This window comes from Elgaria multicarinata, chromosome 10 (genome assembly GCF_023053635.1).
Source record: "Elgaria multicarinata webbii isolate HBS135686 ecotype San Diego chromosome 10, rElgMul1.1.pri, whole genome shotgun sequence".
In the NCBI taxonomy this organism is placed as follows: domain Eukaryota; kingdom Metazoa; phylum Chordata; class Lepidosauria; order Squamata; family Anguidae; genus Elgaria; species Elgaria multicarinata.
In genome coordinates, this window is record NC_086180.1 from 75,770,655 (window position 1) to 75,788,513 (window position 17,859).

Here is a 17,859-nt window from a genome sequence, read left to right on the forward strand (position 1 = left end):
ACACTAATTAACAGTCACTAGGTGTAAGTTCAAATTAAACATAAATAACTGGCAAATTCAACTGGATAACATTGAACATAAATAACAGGCAAATACAACATAAATAGAATGACTAAACAACAAGCAAATTGAAGATGGAAACTCCAGAATGTGTTATCCATTTCAAAGCTTCATCAGTAAACAGCACAATACGGTAAAGATGATAAAAGACACTCTGCACTCTGACACCCATGGGAGAGTAAGCACTAAGATCTAGAGTAAAGGCAAATAAATATTCCTCTATGGTTACTCAAGAAATCACAAGCAACTTAAATCACATTGATTTCCCTGGGTCTACTCTAAGCAGGACTAGGGCCATGTCTAGATGGGGCGATATCCACATGACGCAAAGGGCATCCCGGGAGCAGGGAGGGACAATATTGCCCTACCCTTCAATTCTGATTTTTCCCGCAGTCTCGGGATGATCTCGAGACTGTGGGATGTATGGCCCACCATTGCGGTTTTGTCCTGCCGTCGCGGTTTTGTCCCAGCTCTTCGCAAGTAAACGCAAGGAGCCGGGAACGGGGCACGGTGGAGGGAGCGTGAGGGTTTTTCTGGTTTTTGTTTTTTTAAACTTACAGTTTTGTTTGAGCGCTCATGCACTCATTTTCCTTTTTAAAAAATCCAAAATGGCGGGTGCGACATCCTCTTCCTCTTGGGACGTCGCGTGCCACGTGTAGACGAGAGGGACGATCTTGCAATCATAAAATCGTGAGATCATCCCCCTCAACTCCCCTCGTCTAGCCATACCCTAATTCTGGAGCCAATGCATTTTCTACATAGCACAAGTGTTCTCCTATTAGCAAGTTGTTTAAGTCATTCCTAGCCTTCCACTGTACATAAATGAGTTCAAAAAGTATTTTGGTTAGTCTTTTATGTGGTAAGCTGGAAATTCCATAGGCATAAATGAATGCATTATATTTGCGTCCTTATCTTGTTTCATTTATTATATATAGAAGCTACATATAGAAGCTCACTAAAGGCTGGGGAGCCAAACGGAACCATTTCTTTAAGTATCACAAAAAAGAAAAAGAAAGAAGGAATAACGTTAGTCCTCCTTCCTTCCCCCCTTCCAAATCATTCCAATAACATCAAGAAAGATACAACCAGCTTCTGTTGATTTTGTAATAGAAGTGCTGAAAGCTCCTGATGACTATTACATTCCAAGATTAGTGTAAAAAAACATTATATGTATAAAAAAAAATATGAAAGGATTTTTAAGTATATAGACTTAACCAGAATCCTGATGAGAAAGAAAAATGATGACTCTTACTTTTGTAGAAATGCAGGTCATCTTGAATTTGTCCAAAATAATAAATGCCAGAGAAAGGTCATCTGTTCAAGTTGTAGAAGATTTTGTCTGTTACTTTTTATGGTTTCTGTAAAAAAAATCCTTTGTCCAGATGCTATAGATCAGCTATTTATTTGTCATACATTTCTGCTGCACTTTGAAAATCAGAGGGCTCTGAACCACATAAATACTTCTTTATATGATAATATAATAGGAGGGGGGGAAACCCACCTGGAACTTGTAGAGAGTCATTACAGGAGCATGTTTTCTGTGCAGCTGTGTTGTTTAAGAAGAGAGGATGAAAAAGAAATTATTATTATTTTCCTTTGGTTGTTAATGTACAAAATACCTAGGTGAATTGTAAGTCCTTTATATAGAAAAATATGGTAAGCCCAATTGTGAAAAATAAATATAAGGCTAAAACCAGCCAAAGAGCTTCCACTATTTGGTGGTGTATAAATAAATAAATAAATAAATAAATGGTTGCATTTAGGCATCAAAATGCAGCAACACATTTGTATTTAATCCTTATCAGTCTCATCTATGAGTTGTTGGCCAGCTTGACTGAACCAAGTTGTATTTATGTAGTGTACAGATCACAGGCTTAGCTTTTGGGAATATTCATTAACAGCACAAGAGTTTGATGGGACTTATTCCCAGGTAAGTATGTATGTATAGGACTGCATCTTATAGCAGCAAACTATGGCCTTAGCTAGACCTAAAGTTTATCCCAGGATCATCCTGGGGTCATTCCTGCTTGTTCCCTGGAGATACTATGTGTCATTTACATGAACAGGGATGACCCTGGGACGATCCCGGGATTAACCTTAGGTCTAGCTAAGGCCTATGTTAACATCTCTATTTTCAGAGTATGAGAAGAAAAGATAATAGCCAAATTCAGAGTAGGATATGGATGGGTAAGGTCACCCCACAAATGCCATGCTACATAAGAAGCCACTTTTGAACCTTATGGGACTTTCAAAAGTATTGTGTACTGGTGGCTGTGAAGTAAGTGTGGTAAAAATCAATTCCAAAAAAGAAAAAAAAGGAAAAAAAAGAAAAAGAGCAGGAAAGAGACAAAGAAAACTCATTTGAGTTTAAGACATTAAAGATATACATTTCAAAAGGGGCTTGGGGTATGATATGGAATAAAGTTTGTGCAGCAAACTTACCTGTATACCTTTCCAAATTTTGGCTATAAGGGGCATGTCTACACCAGCGTTTATTCTGGGGATCACCCTGGGATCATCCCTGTGCATCCACATGATGCACAGGGGATCCAGGGGGCAGAGAGGGATGATTCCTCCCTTTCCCTGGGATAACCAGGACAGCTTTAATCCCAACTTTTCCCACAGTCTTGGGATCATCCTGAGACTGAGAGACATGTGGGCAGCCATCCCACTTTCGTCCCAGCTCCTCGTGAGTGAACATGATGAGCCGGGAACTGGGCTAGGTGCACAGAGCTCTTCAGGAGCTCCATGTCCATCGGGGGTGGGAGGGGGGTACGGGAGGGGTGGGTTTTTTTGTTTTTTACCTTGCTGGTTTCGCTGGAGCGTTCATGCACTCCAGCTCTTCTTGTTTGAAAAAAAAATGGCCGCCATGATGGGAGCAATGCCCGGGATGTTGTGCGGCCGCGTGTGGACTGAGGGGAGGATCTTGCGATCATAAAATCATGAAATCTTCCCCTCTCCCTCCCGGAATGCTGGGAGGCCTAGACATGGCCTAAGTCTTCTCCTACCACCTGGAGATATAGACTCTGATATGATGATGGTGATGATAATGCTTTAGGATCATGTTGCTTCTTTTATTTATTACAATTTATGTTTCCAAAAAGTTAACCTTCCTTCCTCCCTCCCACCCCACCCCACCACCAGCACTCTCATGTTATGCAAACTACATAAACCAGAATATTTAAACTGGAGAATAAATAATTTTTATATACGTGTTGGCATAATGAGATTGCAGTGCACAACCTTAATCAGCAATGCTGGGCAAGAGTTCATTATGTTCGCCAAACATGCTGGGTTATAGGTTGTAGCTAATATGATTATTCTCCTCCCTCCTCCTAATATTATTGGTAAAATATAATCTCCAAAGGATCTGGTAATAGGAGTACTTAGTAGACACTGAGGGCATTTTACAACCCCACAGAACCCGAACTTAAATATAATAGTCAATCAAGGCGGATAATGTTGAAAGTCTCCCTCATTGTGAGCCGTGAATCTGTACTGAGGCAAATTGACTCTCATGTTATCTGTGCCATGAAAGCAATTACAATTTCTTGCATAGTTGTAAATTCAGTTTCAATTATTGTAGGTGTCAATGTGACTGCTTAATGCTGCAAGGTGGATATTTAAGAGTACAGTTGTTTCATGGGAAGACACAATGGTAAAATGTACTTTACTGATAATGAATGTGTTTGTTTTCTTATAGAGGAAATGCACTTTAAGAAAAAGCTACCACTTATTCACACAGGCACACAAAATCAATGGCATGCAGAATGTACACTGTGTACCGCTGTGTCTTAGTAGAAGATCTGACATATAAACAACTTGGGACCAGGATACCTGAGAGAGCACCTTCTCCCCTACCAACCTGCCCAGTCACTGAGGTCATCCGAGGGCCTGCTCCTGGTGGTTCCACATAGACCCATCCTCTGATTGGAGTCCACCAGGGGAAGAGCCTTCAGCATGGTAGCCCCCCTCCTATAGAATTCCCTGCCTCTGGAGGTCAGGTAGGCGTCAAATTTGTATTCCTTTCGGCGCCTCCTGAAAACGTCATTATTCTAGGAAGCCTTTCCTTAACGACCTGCCACGGTTCACTGTACATTTTGCTTCTTTTAAAGTGTTTTATTCTGTTTTTATTTTATTTTACCTTGTACACCGCTCTGAAATTTTGAATGGGGAGCGGTATATAAATATTGTAAATAAATAAATAATATCACCTCCCACCTCCTCTTAGTTCTGCCTATGTAAACCTGCAACAGACTCTGGGATCTATTAATTGTGGTGCTCCCTCTGCCTCCAAAAAAGGCTGAGTTCCCAAGGGGGGGAAGGACATGATCCCTGAACCTGGGCCTCCTGTTCCATAAGCTCCTGAGAAGGTTCCTCCCTGGAGAGTCTTGAAGAATTTCCTCCCCAATACTCTGTCTTCACCGCACTTGTTCTAGCTCTGCTTCTGAATCTGACACCGAATCTGAAATCAAGTGAGGGAGCCTGGACCCCATCTTGACTCCCTACTTGTGAGAAACTGTTGGATAACTTCTCCTCCCCCTGGAAGACTTTGGTGAAATTACACACACACTCACCCAATTTCTCTGCCCAGAAATAGGGTGGAGAATTTTGACAGGCCATTTATACTCCGATCTAATCTATGACATTTTATATTTGCCCTACAGACCCTACAAGGTCACAATTTCCAAACAGAATGGCAAATTGAGATGGAGAACAATTTCACTTCAGCACTATTATTCTCTCCTTTTTAAACTTTGATAAGAAAAAAAAGGAGTGTCATTTTTACATATGCAGAAAATGTTATGGAAATTATGTCCAGAATAAATAGAGTCTCACATAGCTGAAGACTGATTTACTCATCTTGGCAGAGCTAATTTAAATAAGATATAGTGCATACAAAGAGTTTCATACTGTGCCTTTATCAGGGCACTTTAGATAGGTAAGATACTTATGATCAAAGAACATAAAATTACAATCTTAGTGATCCTTCTGAATTCTACAAAAACATTCGTTTCCAGGAACAGAATCAGCAACTTCTGTCTTTTCATTCCATGCTGAATCATTAAACAAACACAATCTGTCTCTCAATAGGGTAGATTTATTGAAGTAAATAGAAAAACCTGAACTGCTATAATAGAAACCTCCTAAAAAAAGGAGAAGGGGGTACTGGCATCCTTTATTGCATTATTTTGACTGACGGATATTTAGTTTTGATCAACAGAGCTGATGTAAATATTATAATTGCTTTTTGTGCTTATAACCAGCTGCCTTTATTTGAGAGATATTGACAGCTTGTAGGGTGGATCCAAATGTTCTCCAATAAACAGTTATGGTGCAAAAAAGGGGGGGCAGGAGGGTGAAAGTTTTTTTTAAAAAAGAACCACCCAAAGGTTGATCTATTCTCAACTGACAATTTCCAGCTTGAATTTTGGAAGGGCCAGGGGGCGGAAGGGGAGTGCAAAACTGCCCACCTTTTGTTGCCATGGCCAGTTTTGTGGCTGAAGAGGTCTTCCTTAGCAAAGCCACCATCTGGAACCCTCTGCTTCCCCACAATTGGAATTGGGGGTAGAGAATGGAAGGTGCCAAATGGTTACTGAACAGTTTCACTGCCACCTGCATTAAGTCTTCCCCATTCACAGTATTGGAAGCTTAGGCCAAGGCCTTCACATACATATCCCGTGATCTGTAATAATGCTGGGCAGTGTCACAAATTGTGCTTGCTTACAACTTACCCTCCATGCACCCACACTTTCCCTGGGTCTTTCAGGCCCAAATCCAGATGGGGAGGATGGAGAGCCTGGAACCAGGAAACATGGTAACATGGGGCCTTCCTAGACGAGGCCTTAGCGCGCCTTCTGACCCGGCTTCCCTGCTGTGCATCCAGATGACGCACAGGGGAATCCAGAGACAGGCCGCGCTGAGGCCTGGTCTTACGCGCCATAAGCCAATGGGCTTATGGCGCGCTTTTTCCCCAGCTCCGGCCTCAGGCTGGGGCTGGGGAAAGTGTGGAGACTGCCGCGGCTTTTCGTGGCTCCCCGCTTACTCGCGAGGGGCCGCGAAAAGCCGCGGACCTGGCACAGCGCTCATAGGAGCGCTGTGCCCATCGGCGGAGGGGGCGAAGGATGGCATTGCCCGGGCAAGCGCCGCTCGCCTGCTTACTCGGGCAGTGCTGGCGCGCGGCGCTCCCTCTGTCACCCGCCCTTCCCCCTTGCCACCCACCCTGCCATCCTTTGCCCCCCCCCCTGTTAAAAACAAACACCTTACCTTCCCGGAGTCTTCGGGCCGCACCCGGCTCCTTTAACAACAAAAAAATGGCGGACGCCGCAGGGACCTGCCGTCCCTGTGCATCGTGCATCTGGAAGCCCGGGCGAGGCGTGCTAATGTTAGCGCGCCTCGGCCCCGCCTCCTGCAGGTCTAGGAAGGCCCATGGAGCATCTTTGCTCTGGTCATAAACCGGAAGCTTTCTTTCTTTCTTTCTTTCTTTCTTTCTTTCTTTCTTTCTTTCTTTCTTATCAGTTAATTTCTTTGGGGTCTTTTTAAAAAGAATTTTATTATTACAGTGTTCAGAAAGAAAGAAAAAAGACAAACAAAAAAACAAAACAAAACAGGTCATTAACTGAGTAGACCTGTGCAGATGAATAGGTATGTCCCAGTATGTTCAGAATAACTTACTTTTGAGTAAGCTTGCACAGGATTCCAGCATAGCTTCCTCCCTCCCTCCATTAGTGATCTGTCAGACAGAGTTACTTTTTCAACCCTCATAATTGCCAAACAGTTTCTCACTACCCCTCCCTCACTGTCAGAGTGCTGACAGAATCACTAGAATTCCTCTCAGTACTCTCAAAACACTGGAGTACTGGCAGCAACATTATTCAGAGTGAAACTGAGCTTGCCTGGCATAACTTTGCCAGCAGATGCTACCTTAGGCCTTCATGGGACAACAACAACAACAACAAAAGGCCCATTATATTTTTAAAAGTTAGATGTAGGTTGTGACCAGGACATTCAAGACAATGGCCAAATCTTAGGCCATAGCTAGACCTAAGGTTTATCCCTGGATCGTCCAGGGGTCAAACCTGTTCATCTAGGTGACACACAGGGGATCCAGTGCTCAGGCAGGGGTGAACCCTGGATGATCCCAGGATAAAACTTAGGTCTAGCTGTGGCCTTAGTTTCTATGAATTAGCATCTCAGTGTTATAGACTGAGCAAGTTAGCATTACTACTATTTATTTGCAAGCTGGTTCCCATCTCCCACAGAAGATCCTGCTCCTTACACCATGCTTTCCTTGTAGGTCCATGAGTCCCAGGCGAGGCTTTCCAGGGAACCTAGTGGGCAGGTGGGAACAGGGGTTTCCGCTTGTGTGATCATCACTGTGCTTATATTAAGTACTGCATGCCAATCTTTGCCTTTTGTATTTTATGATACAGACAGACGGTAAAGGCTTGCTGTCTGTCTCCCTGTTTCTCATTTTCCTGGAGCAGTGTCTATAAATAAAAATGAGACTGATTATCATTAAAAAATGGTCTTTCAACTCTCTGGAATGCATATTTAGAGTTTCATTGTTAGCTCCTATTGAATGTCCATAGAATTCGAAATCTAAATATGCATTGTCAATGGAAATGCATTAACTTTTTTTAAAAAACTAATTACACTATATAATTACAAAGCAACTGGAAATCTCTGGCTTTACACAGTTCTAGTTCATTGCCCTGCAGCATCCTTAAAATGATCTATTAGATGATATTAGAAATACTTAATTATACCATTCAACTCTTAGAGCTCCGATGTAATTTCATGGTTACAATTTTCTTGTCAGGTAATAAAACAGGACGAGCTTGGCAAGGATCTATCTGACTGCTCTCTTTTCGATCTGTTGAAATATGATGATTATAACAGTGACAAGCACCTAGGCCTGGAAGAATTCTACAGAGCATTTCGTGAGTAGGCTTCCTTGTTTTCTTCTGCAGAGTATGAATGTATAATTCCTAAAACGCTGATGTAATATTTTAAACAATTTTGTATCTTGTGTTGAAGGTGAACCCACCCTTATTTAGATCTTGATTAGGGTATTGGGTCATTTTAGACTGTGTGCTTTGCCACAGATGTGGCCCCAATCCATATGTTGGTGTGGAAGCCAGAAAACAAGATGTCCTATATCCAAGACATCATCTGCTGGGTTCATACTAGGCTATAGCAGATACCTAATGTGATATGTTGTGTTTCTTGTTTTGCTTTCTCATCTTTTGGAGGATATCTTGGACAATATGGGGAACATGATTTTTGGGGGGTAGATGGGAATTGCCCTCTCTGGGCCAGATGATGACAGTGGGTGTAGTGACACCCATAGACATAATCACCCCACCCATTCTGCTTTTTTCTGTGCTGAGAGAGGCATGGAGTCCCATGCTTTTCTTGGAACATAGAAGGGGACTTTGACAGCACTGGGAGGACCAGCTGTATAGCACCTCTGCCCAGTTCTTGGCTTGGCATGCTGGCTTCAGAAACTGAGTCTATTCATGCATTGTGCACTATCTCCATAGGGATGACGAACAGCATGTGAAGCCAGGGATGCAGCCAGTCCTGGGAGGATACACACTCCTCAGGGCTGAGCAAGTCTGTTTAGACATCATTCATTGTTCCTACAGGGAAAGCAAGCCTTGAGCTCTGCTAGTGCTGGGAGAAACCACTCCAATTTTTGATCAGAGATAACATTGGGGATTACCCTGCATGTTGTTCATCCTCTTGTGGTCTGGATGCTCCCCATCCAAGATTTAGAAGATTATCCTGTTTTTCTCACTGGCTATCCCTTCCGTGTGACATCTTTCTGTCTTGTGTATTACTGCAAATATGCAAGATAGTGTGTTAACTGATCTGAAATAACTAGCTTTCCTTGCTTCCATGCACTTAATCAGTAGCACAGGATTAGATCTTCCAAGTTGTCTATAAGTATGCTTTGAAAGGATATGAAAGAAATACTTTTTCTTCACTCTGATTGATAGTGTGTACAAGCCTGGAATCAGATTTGAAGGCACCCTGCCCTCCAGGTCCACCCACCCACCCCAGCTCACTCTATGGCTGAACATCCCCTCAGTTGTCTCTGTGGTGCCCCATCCCATCCTGCAGCCATGTCCTTTGCTGTCCGTAATGGCATCCAGGGGGGCAGGGAAAGTGAGATGCTGCTCAGACTGGCGTGTGTGTGTGTGTGTGTGTGTGTTTTAATACTATTTTTATTGATTTTCAAGTAAGGACAAATACAATAAACACAGAGAGTAAAAGAAAACACTCAACAACAATATAAATGTTCCCACAGCACCACTATAAAAAAGCATGGGTGTTCATTCCTTCAATAAGCACTTGGTACAGAAAAAGATGCAGGTTAAGTTAGAACCTCTGACCAAAAGGATTCCTGAGTCATTGGGGGTCTAGGTTCGCCAAGATTCACATTAATAAATGTGAAAAAGTCCAACCAGTTTTCCACAAATGTGTCTGATGTTATTTCTCCTCTTGCTAATCTGCTATGTTGTGTCAATTTATCATTTAAAGCTAGTTTCCAGATCTTATCAAACCAGCGTTGATGGTCAAAAGCTCTGTCGCTTTTCCAGAATTGGGCAATTTCCCACCTGGCTGGAACCAGCAAATGGGTGACCAGAGCTTTGGGAATAATGTTTCTATTGGCATTCCTAAAAATAGAAAGTAGAGCCAGTGCTGGGTCAGTTTCTTCTTCAACATGAATAATGTTTGTAATGGTTTGGAAAACCCTTGACCAAAAAGTTTTGACCTGTTGACATTCCCACCAAAGATGAATATAAGTGCCAGGAACTGAGCAACCACGCCAACAGAGCGGGGATATATTACCACTAATATGGTGCAGTCTAACAGGGGTGATATACCACCTGTGAGTGATTTTCAGAGTGAGCTCTTTAACTTTTGCTGATATTGCTTTATAGGGTGTGGATTGCCATAAGTTTTTCCATTCACCTTCAGTGAAACTGGTGCACAGATCATGTTCCCAAATCATTTTTAACCCTCCCTCAACTTCTAAAAAGGAGTAGTGGTGGTCAGGGTAGTTCGTTTGTTTGTTTATTTGTTTATTTGATATGTACCCTGCATTTCTAGCAAGAGAAATTGCACTCAAGGTAGTTTGCAATCATAAATAAAGCTTGATTAGGACCATAATACAACAAATTCACTCAAAACATAAACAAAACAACCACAGAATAAAAATAGCATCCAATCCAAAAGACCTGTGTACTCACCAATGCCTACTTGGGTAAAAAGGTCTTTGCCTGGCAGCAAAAGGACAGCAAAGAGGGACTGAACTTACTCCCCACTACGCACACACACACACACACACACACACACACACACACACACATCGAGAAGGCCCTCTCTCATGTCACCACCAAATGCAGCAGGAGTATACACAAACTGTGAACTGGAGTCTTCAGGGACAGGGTAACCCCATTCACCAGAGGTTGAATCCCTATTCCCTATTTTATCGTGTTGTTCCCCACCTCAATCAAAATGGAGAGGCGGGTAAGAATTATTATTATTATTATTATTATTATTATTATTATTAGTCTTCAAAGTAACTTGGATAACTTTTGTCTTGTCTGGATTAAGCTTCAAATGATTTGCCCTTGTATTGAAAGGAGTGGCAGAGTTGGGAATAGAATCATAGAACTGTGGTGTTGGAAGGGACCACAAGGATCATGTAGTCCAATCTTCCGCAATGTTCAAGAGAGCCAGTTAAACCATCCATGAGAGGTGGCTGCACAGCCTCTTCTTTAAAAAGCTCTGGAGGTGGAGAACTACTTCCCAGTGTAGATTGTACATCTCTGCTTTAGTTGCCTTGATGTGCAAGATCTGAAAGGGATTATCTATTTCTAGGTAATCCACCTCATCTAGAAATAATCCTTGGAGCAGAGAAGCCACCACACACTCAAGCACCTTGTCAAAGCATGGAATAATGGGGGACTGAAATTATTCAATACAGAGGAATTTATGGATGCTGGGCCTGGGTGCAGAGGCTACCGTTTAAATAATCCATGTAAATGATATTGATTGTAGCAAGACTTTGTTTGGTTTTGATTCCCACTAGCCTTAAGGCAGCTCACTAGCACAGCTTTTGAGAACGTCTGCCATATGAGGAGAATGAATCATTAAAAATAAAAGCCTGAAAAATATTTGTATGCAGTAGTGTCTGGAAAAAGAGATAAGTTTACTTACTGATGATAACATAAATATACCTTTTAATGCATGTCTTAGGAATTCAGAGTGTTTAGGAATTTAGATCAACTATACATTTCATTTCTACAGTCTTAAGCAAATAAATTCTGTTTAAAGAAGCAGACAGGATAGGAGTGTGAAACTGGCATGATTAATTATCTCTATTGTTTCAGTAACATTTTCTAGTAGGAGATTCCCCTCCCCCGCAATGTAGTTAATTAGAGCGTTGACATCTAAAAATGGTAAGTTACAATCGAACATGACTGAAAATTACTTATGAGCTTTATGATTTGGCATCTCTAAGCCAATACGGATTTAGATTTTGCACAGAAAAATCCATTTTCTTTTAAAGATAGTTTTAAAATGCTGCTTAAAATGTCGTTGGGTGAACATTTTCAGGGCAATAAAATAAAATAAAGTTCTGAAACACCACTCAGAATTTACCTTTTCCACATTTGTTTGCTGCTGTTCATAGTCCTGATCAGCTTTAGGGCCATTTTGTTGTCCCCATAGTTTAAATAGGGCTGTCAAAAAAGTCAATAGGGAGATTTATCTGACCTTGCAGGGTCAGAGGGGTTATCCCCCACCCAGCCATTTTACCTTCCAGAACAGAACTTTAGGGCAGATGGTGTTCATCTCTCCAATGACAGGAATGATATTTTCCTGAAGGATCTGCATGTGGGTTTGCGGGAATCCCCCCCCCCCCCCGGGATAAGGGGAGGGGTAGGGTGCCTAAGCAGAGGTTTGGCCCCCTCTGGTGGTGGGATGTGTGGAAATTGGCAATATCAGAATACAGACAGTGAGCGCTATGGCACATTTTGGTGATTGACATATCTGGAGGACCTGCTCCTAGGTAACTGTGAGGCTCCCGTGTCAGAATATGGTTTGCCTTTGGAGACCCTCGTGCCTCACCTACCCTGAGCTGTGAGGCACTGAGGGGGTGATGTGGGGCGGTCTCCCCACACTTGCAGAGTGGCATATGAGCCAGGTTTTACCCGACTCCTGGCTTTGGAGAGTGCTTACCCATAAAGCCAGGCAAGTGGACTGAGAAAGGATACATCGAACCCCGCACTTCCACATGCTGATCCAGGGAGCAGAGAACTACCTAGTTTAACCCAAGTTCTGTTGTCTGTGTCTTTATTCTATGCTTCCTTCTCCACTCGCAACTAAGGTGGACAGGATCTATTCTTTCTCCACATATTCAAACATCATTTGGAACAGAACATTGTTCAAGCCTTGTTCAAGCATTATGCCAGTTAGGGTACATTCAAAATGCACAAGAGGGACAAGGCCCACATGTCAGTCCCAGTCTCCCCATTTTTAGTGGGGACATCTGCAGGGTACTTCTACTCATACTTTAATGCAAGTAGAGGCTGCTATGTGACCAGGAACTGGGCTTTTATCAAGTGAATGTGAGTAGAAGCTTTCTGCAGACATCCCTGTTGAACATGGAGAGGTTTGAAATTTTGAGGGTGGGGCTCCTTGGCGTGGGGCTGGTACTCGTAGCCCCATCCCTCTTGATGCATGTTGCTTGTACCCTATTCAGTCCTAAATAAGGCTTCTCACTGTCACTCTCCCTTATGATATATGGGCATATGTGTTATATACACAGCCCCTACTTTGTAAAGATACTTGGCCTTTGGATGCTTCCTACAGCAACAGCAGTTCTGTGTTTATTGCAAACCGTGATCTGTGGGATTTTTGTGTTGTTTTTAAAGTTGAAATAAAAAATAATTTTACCTCCCCAGTAGCATACTTCTATGAAATAAACATCAAGGCAACGATCTCAGGTAGCCCTTCACAGTAGTGTTCAAAAGTCCCAGGCTTGCAGCAAAGAAGTAAGTAGCAATAACTTATTCTTTTGATCACTTAAACAGATGGAAATGCCTGTGCAGTTCCTTCCCTTTATGGAACCAGTAGTGAATGGGAAGCCTGTAAGAACAGCACTGATTGAATACAGTGAATGCAAATACAGTGAATGCAAATAACAATGGCTTGATCGTAAATATAGCATAACATCCCATAGGTATCCTATGTAAACCGGAGGAAAATTATTAACATGATTCGTGTTCAGGAGAAAACTTGCAATTTTCAAAAATAAAACATGGGACAAAGTGAAAATTATACATTTTTCCCATCCCTGTTCAAGGCAAGGAGGTCTATAGGGATGGCTACTTGACCCAATGTTACCTACACCCACGACGGAGAGAGATATTAAATCCCTAAAATGCCTTTCACATATTTATCCAATTGTTTGGAAATCTTGGAAATTATTCCAAGAATTGCTGTTTCACATGTATACATATTTATATATTTATTTATTTATTGCATTTCTATACCGCCCAATAGCCGAAGCTCTCTGGGCAGTTCACAAAAATTAAGAAACCTCAAAGTATAAAACAACAGTATAAACCCATAATATAAAATACAATATAAAAGCACAACCTGGATAAAATGAGCAGCAGTGCAGAAATACAAATTTAAAATACAAATTTAAAACAGAAAAGTTAAAATTAATTTATAGACTGTTAAAATACTGGGTTAATAAAAAGGTCTTCACCTGGCGTTTAAAAGAATATAGTGTAGGTGCCAGGCGAACCTCCTTAGGGAGCTCATTCCACAGCTAGGGTGCCACAGCAGAGAAGGCCCTCCTCCTGGTAGCCACCTGCCTCACTTCCTTTGTCAGGGACTCATGGAGAAGGACCCCTGATGATGACCTTAGGGTCCAGGCAGGTACATACGGGAGGAGGCGTTCCTTCAGATAGCCTGGCCCCAAGCTGTTTAGGCCTTTAAATGTTAATACCAGCGCTTTGAATTGGGCCCAGACCTGGACTGGCAGCCAGTGAAGCTGGAAGAGGACTGGCGTGATGTGGTCTCATCGGCCAGCCCCTGTTAACAAATGTGCTGCCCTGTTTTGTACCAGTTGAAGTTTCCGGACCATTTTCAAAGGCAGCCCCACATATAACGCATTGCAGTAATCCAAACGAGAGGTTATGAGAGCATGGATAACTGTAGCTAGGCTATCTCTGTCCAGATAAGGGTGCAATTGGTATATCAGCCTAAGCTGATAAAAGGTGCTCTTTGCTGCTGAGTTCACCTGTGCCTCAAGTGACAGCTCTGGATCCAAGAGCACCCCCAAACTATGAACCCGATCCTTTAGGGGGAGTACAACCCCCAGTTTTCTCTCAGTATACTGTTACCAGTTGTGATCTCTTTATACATCTTGATATCCCTTTGAGCAGGCTAAAGAGGCCAAGCCTCTTGAGCATCTTCTCATCAGCGCATCTCCTCATCCGACAATCAATCTTTCTCCGTTTTAAATATTGGCAGCGTTTCTATTACCCCACCCCCCAGAACATCTGAGCAAAGGACATCAAAGAAGCAAAATGCTTCATGTTCTCCACTTCTGTGAATTTCAAGATGTCCCATGGCACATTTATAGAGTCAATTTCCTTAGAGTGACTCGTGTTGGGTTCTTTTTTTAATTTTTGTAAAATTGATTTACTGGCAGATATACCGAACAGGCACAGGGACCAGGCAAACACAGAAGCCCTATTCACAGCTAATGTTCAATCAGCCTTTCCTTGGAGTCCAGACTCCCTGCACAGTTAGAGGTTGATGGTGAAAGCTGCATTTTTCCCATGGGACAGGGCTGTGCTGCTGTCATAGACTTTTACTCGGTTTGTCCTTGATGACAAGAGGTATAATTAATTTCATCTCTTCAGCAATGCAAGGCGGTTGTTTTGTTTTTTGCCTTGTTTAAAGAAAAGAGATCAATTTTTCAATTTTTAAAGATTATCCCTGAGGTTAGAGGTTTTCTGTTATATTCCATGAATCACTTTAAGTAGTCTGGGGCAAGACCACCCTTTTCTTGCACTGATTCAACGCAAGAGAGGGTCTCTGACCACCTTCGGGCTCGAAAACCCTCCATCATTTTTTTGCAAGAACATTTAAGGCAGCAGAACTAGAGAAAAAGCTTTTACCTCATTCATATTTTGGTCACCAGTTTGCAGCGATAGGAACCAGTCATGCCAGAGGAGTTGCCACTGTTATAGCAAAGCATTTGGACTTTTGCATAGATAAGATAAAAAGGGACCCAGTGGGATGATATTTATTCCTGGTGGGAAAATTAGACGGTCAACCTATTACACTAGCTTCAATATATGCACCTAACTTGCACCAATATTCTTTTTTGCTTAAGGTCTTTAAGAAACTAGCTCTGTTTGCAATCGGGGATCTAGTTATAGCAGGTGATTTAAATACTGTATGCAGTTTAAACTTGGATAGAGAGCTTGGTTCCCAATTAGGCTAATATCGGGGAGGGAAGACCCTGGCTCCATTGCTGAAACATTTTCATTTGATTGATTCCTGGAGACGTTTGAATCCGGGATTTAGGGACTTCTTTTATTTTCCCCCAAAGTTTCACTCTTTCTCCAGGTTAGATTATATCCTGGTCCCTCCGTCATGGATCTCTAACCTCATTTAATCCAATATTCTCCCTAAAATATTGTCAGACCATGCTGCAATTGAAATGGACTTGTCATTGAACTCTCAAAGGCCATATCACCATGTGGTGCTTGGATTCTAACCTCCTAACCAAACAACTTCCTACTTTAACTATTAAGAAGGCCATTGAAGAATATTTTGTGAACCACCCAGGGAGCTTTGGTTATTGGGTGGTATAAAAATGCAATAAATAAATAAATAATATATAATATTTTAAGTTAAATGATAGACCAGGCATGGCTTCTAAAATAATCTGGGATGCCATGAAGGCTACAATTTGAGGGGCCTGTATTGCTGAAAGTGCAAAATTAAAGAAACGTATAGACTTAAACTAGATTTATAAAATTACATAGCAGCCCTGGAACTAAAGCATAAACATACTGAGTCTGTAAAAGTACTCAGGGATCTAGAAGCCAAAAGAAAAGAATTGGTAAGTATAGATACCATGGGTATTGCTAAATCCCTCTTATACTTAAAACAAAAATACTACCTTTCTGGTAACAAATGTTCTAAAATGTTGGCTAGAACGCTTAAAATGAAACAAACGAAATCCAAAATACATTCAATAAATAGGAATGATGGCACCATATTGGTTGATCAAACAAATTATTTAAAATAAATTATTTATTATTTATTTATTTATTTATTTATTGCACTTATATACCGCTCCCATAGCCAGGGCTCTCTGGGCAGTTTACAGAAATTCTAAAATTAAGATTAAAACAAGTATACAATTATGCCCTATTATTAAAACTATGATTACAAATCTGAAGAAATGGAATAAATTGAATTTGTTTATTTTAGGGGAAATTGCAGCAATACAAATGTCCTTAATTTGCAGGTTTCTATCCTTATTTCAAGTCCTCCACATCCTCCTCTAGCAAACAATATTGAAGTCTTGGCAAAGTCAAATCAATACATTTGTTTTCGAAACCAAAGCACCTCACCTGGTATTAAAACTATAATACAAAAAACCAAATGGAGGAGTCTTGGGACTTCCACACCTTGCATCATATTATGAAGCTTTTCAGTTACGGCAGCTCCACTTTATCATTATGAAGGCAAATAAAAACTGGATAAGTCTGGAAGAAGAAATGTTGGACATGGGCCCTTTATGGGCTCTACCTTTTCAACCTCTAAAAACAAAAGAGCTAAACAATATCCAAAATCCATACACTTTGGGCCTTGCTAGACCCTGCCGGATAAGCCGGCAGGGAGGCGGTGCGATGGCGCGCTAACTTTAGCGCGTGCCGCCCCGCCTCCTAGACGGCCGATGCGCAGGGACTGTGGAAGCCCTGTAGCGTCGGTCATTTTGTTGTTGTTGTTGTTAAAGGGGCCATGTGTGCCCCGAAGACTCCGGAGAAGGTAGGTGGTTTTTTTAAAAAATTAAGCCCCCCCATCCGCTCCTGATCCCCTCCCATGCCTCCTGCCCACTCTTTCCCCGCCCTCCCTCCCCGTCCCCATCCCCTGTGTCACCCTCCGCCATCCCGTGTCGCCCTCCACCATCCCGTGTCGCCCTCCGCCATCCCATGTCACCCTCCGCCACCCCGTGTCGCCCTCCGCCATCCCGTGTCATCCCGTGTCGCCCGCCGCCATCCCGTGTCGCCCTCCGCCATCCCGTGTCATCCCGTGTCGCCCTCCGCCATCCCGTGTCATCCTGTGTCGCCCTCCGCCATCCCGTGTCATCCCGTGTCGCCCTCCGCCATCCCGTGTCGCCCTCCGCCATCCCGTGTCGCCCTCCGCCATCCCGTGTCGCCCTCCGCCATCCCGTGTCGCCCTCTGCCATCCCGTGTCGCCCTCCGCCATCCCCCTCTCCTGCCAGTCTGGCCTTCCCTCCCCTATGTCCCCCCCCGGGATCCCGCCGGCCCGATGGGCACAGCGCTCGTATGAGCGCTGTGCCCAGTCCGTGGCTTTTCCTGGCTACTCGCGAGTAAGCGAGTAGCCGCAAAAAGCCACGGACCTTGCTAGACGTTCCGCAGGGGCTGCGGAAAAGGCACGCCATAAGCGACTTCGCTTATGGCGCATTAAGGGAGATCTGAGCACGGCTTGACCCCGGAT

At 42.8% G+C, this 17,859-nt stretch overlaps 1 protein-coding gene across 1 annotated transcript in view; it reads left to right on the forward strand.

Moving 5' to 3' along the window:
• FSTL5 (follistatin like 5) overlaps window positions 1–17,859 on the forward strand; it is a 422,510-nt gene that overhangs the window by 215,139 nt on the left and 189,512 nt on the right. Inside the window, exon 5 of the mRNA XM_063135450.1 lies at window positions 7,883–8,003. Coding sequence (XP_062991520.1) covers window positions 7,883–8,003 — 121 coding nt within the window. The remainder of the gene's footprint in view (window positions 1–7,882; window positions 8,004–17,859) is intronic.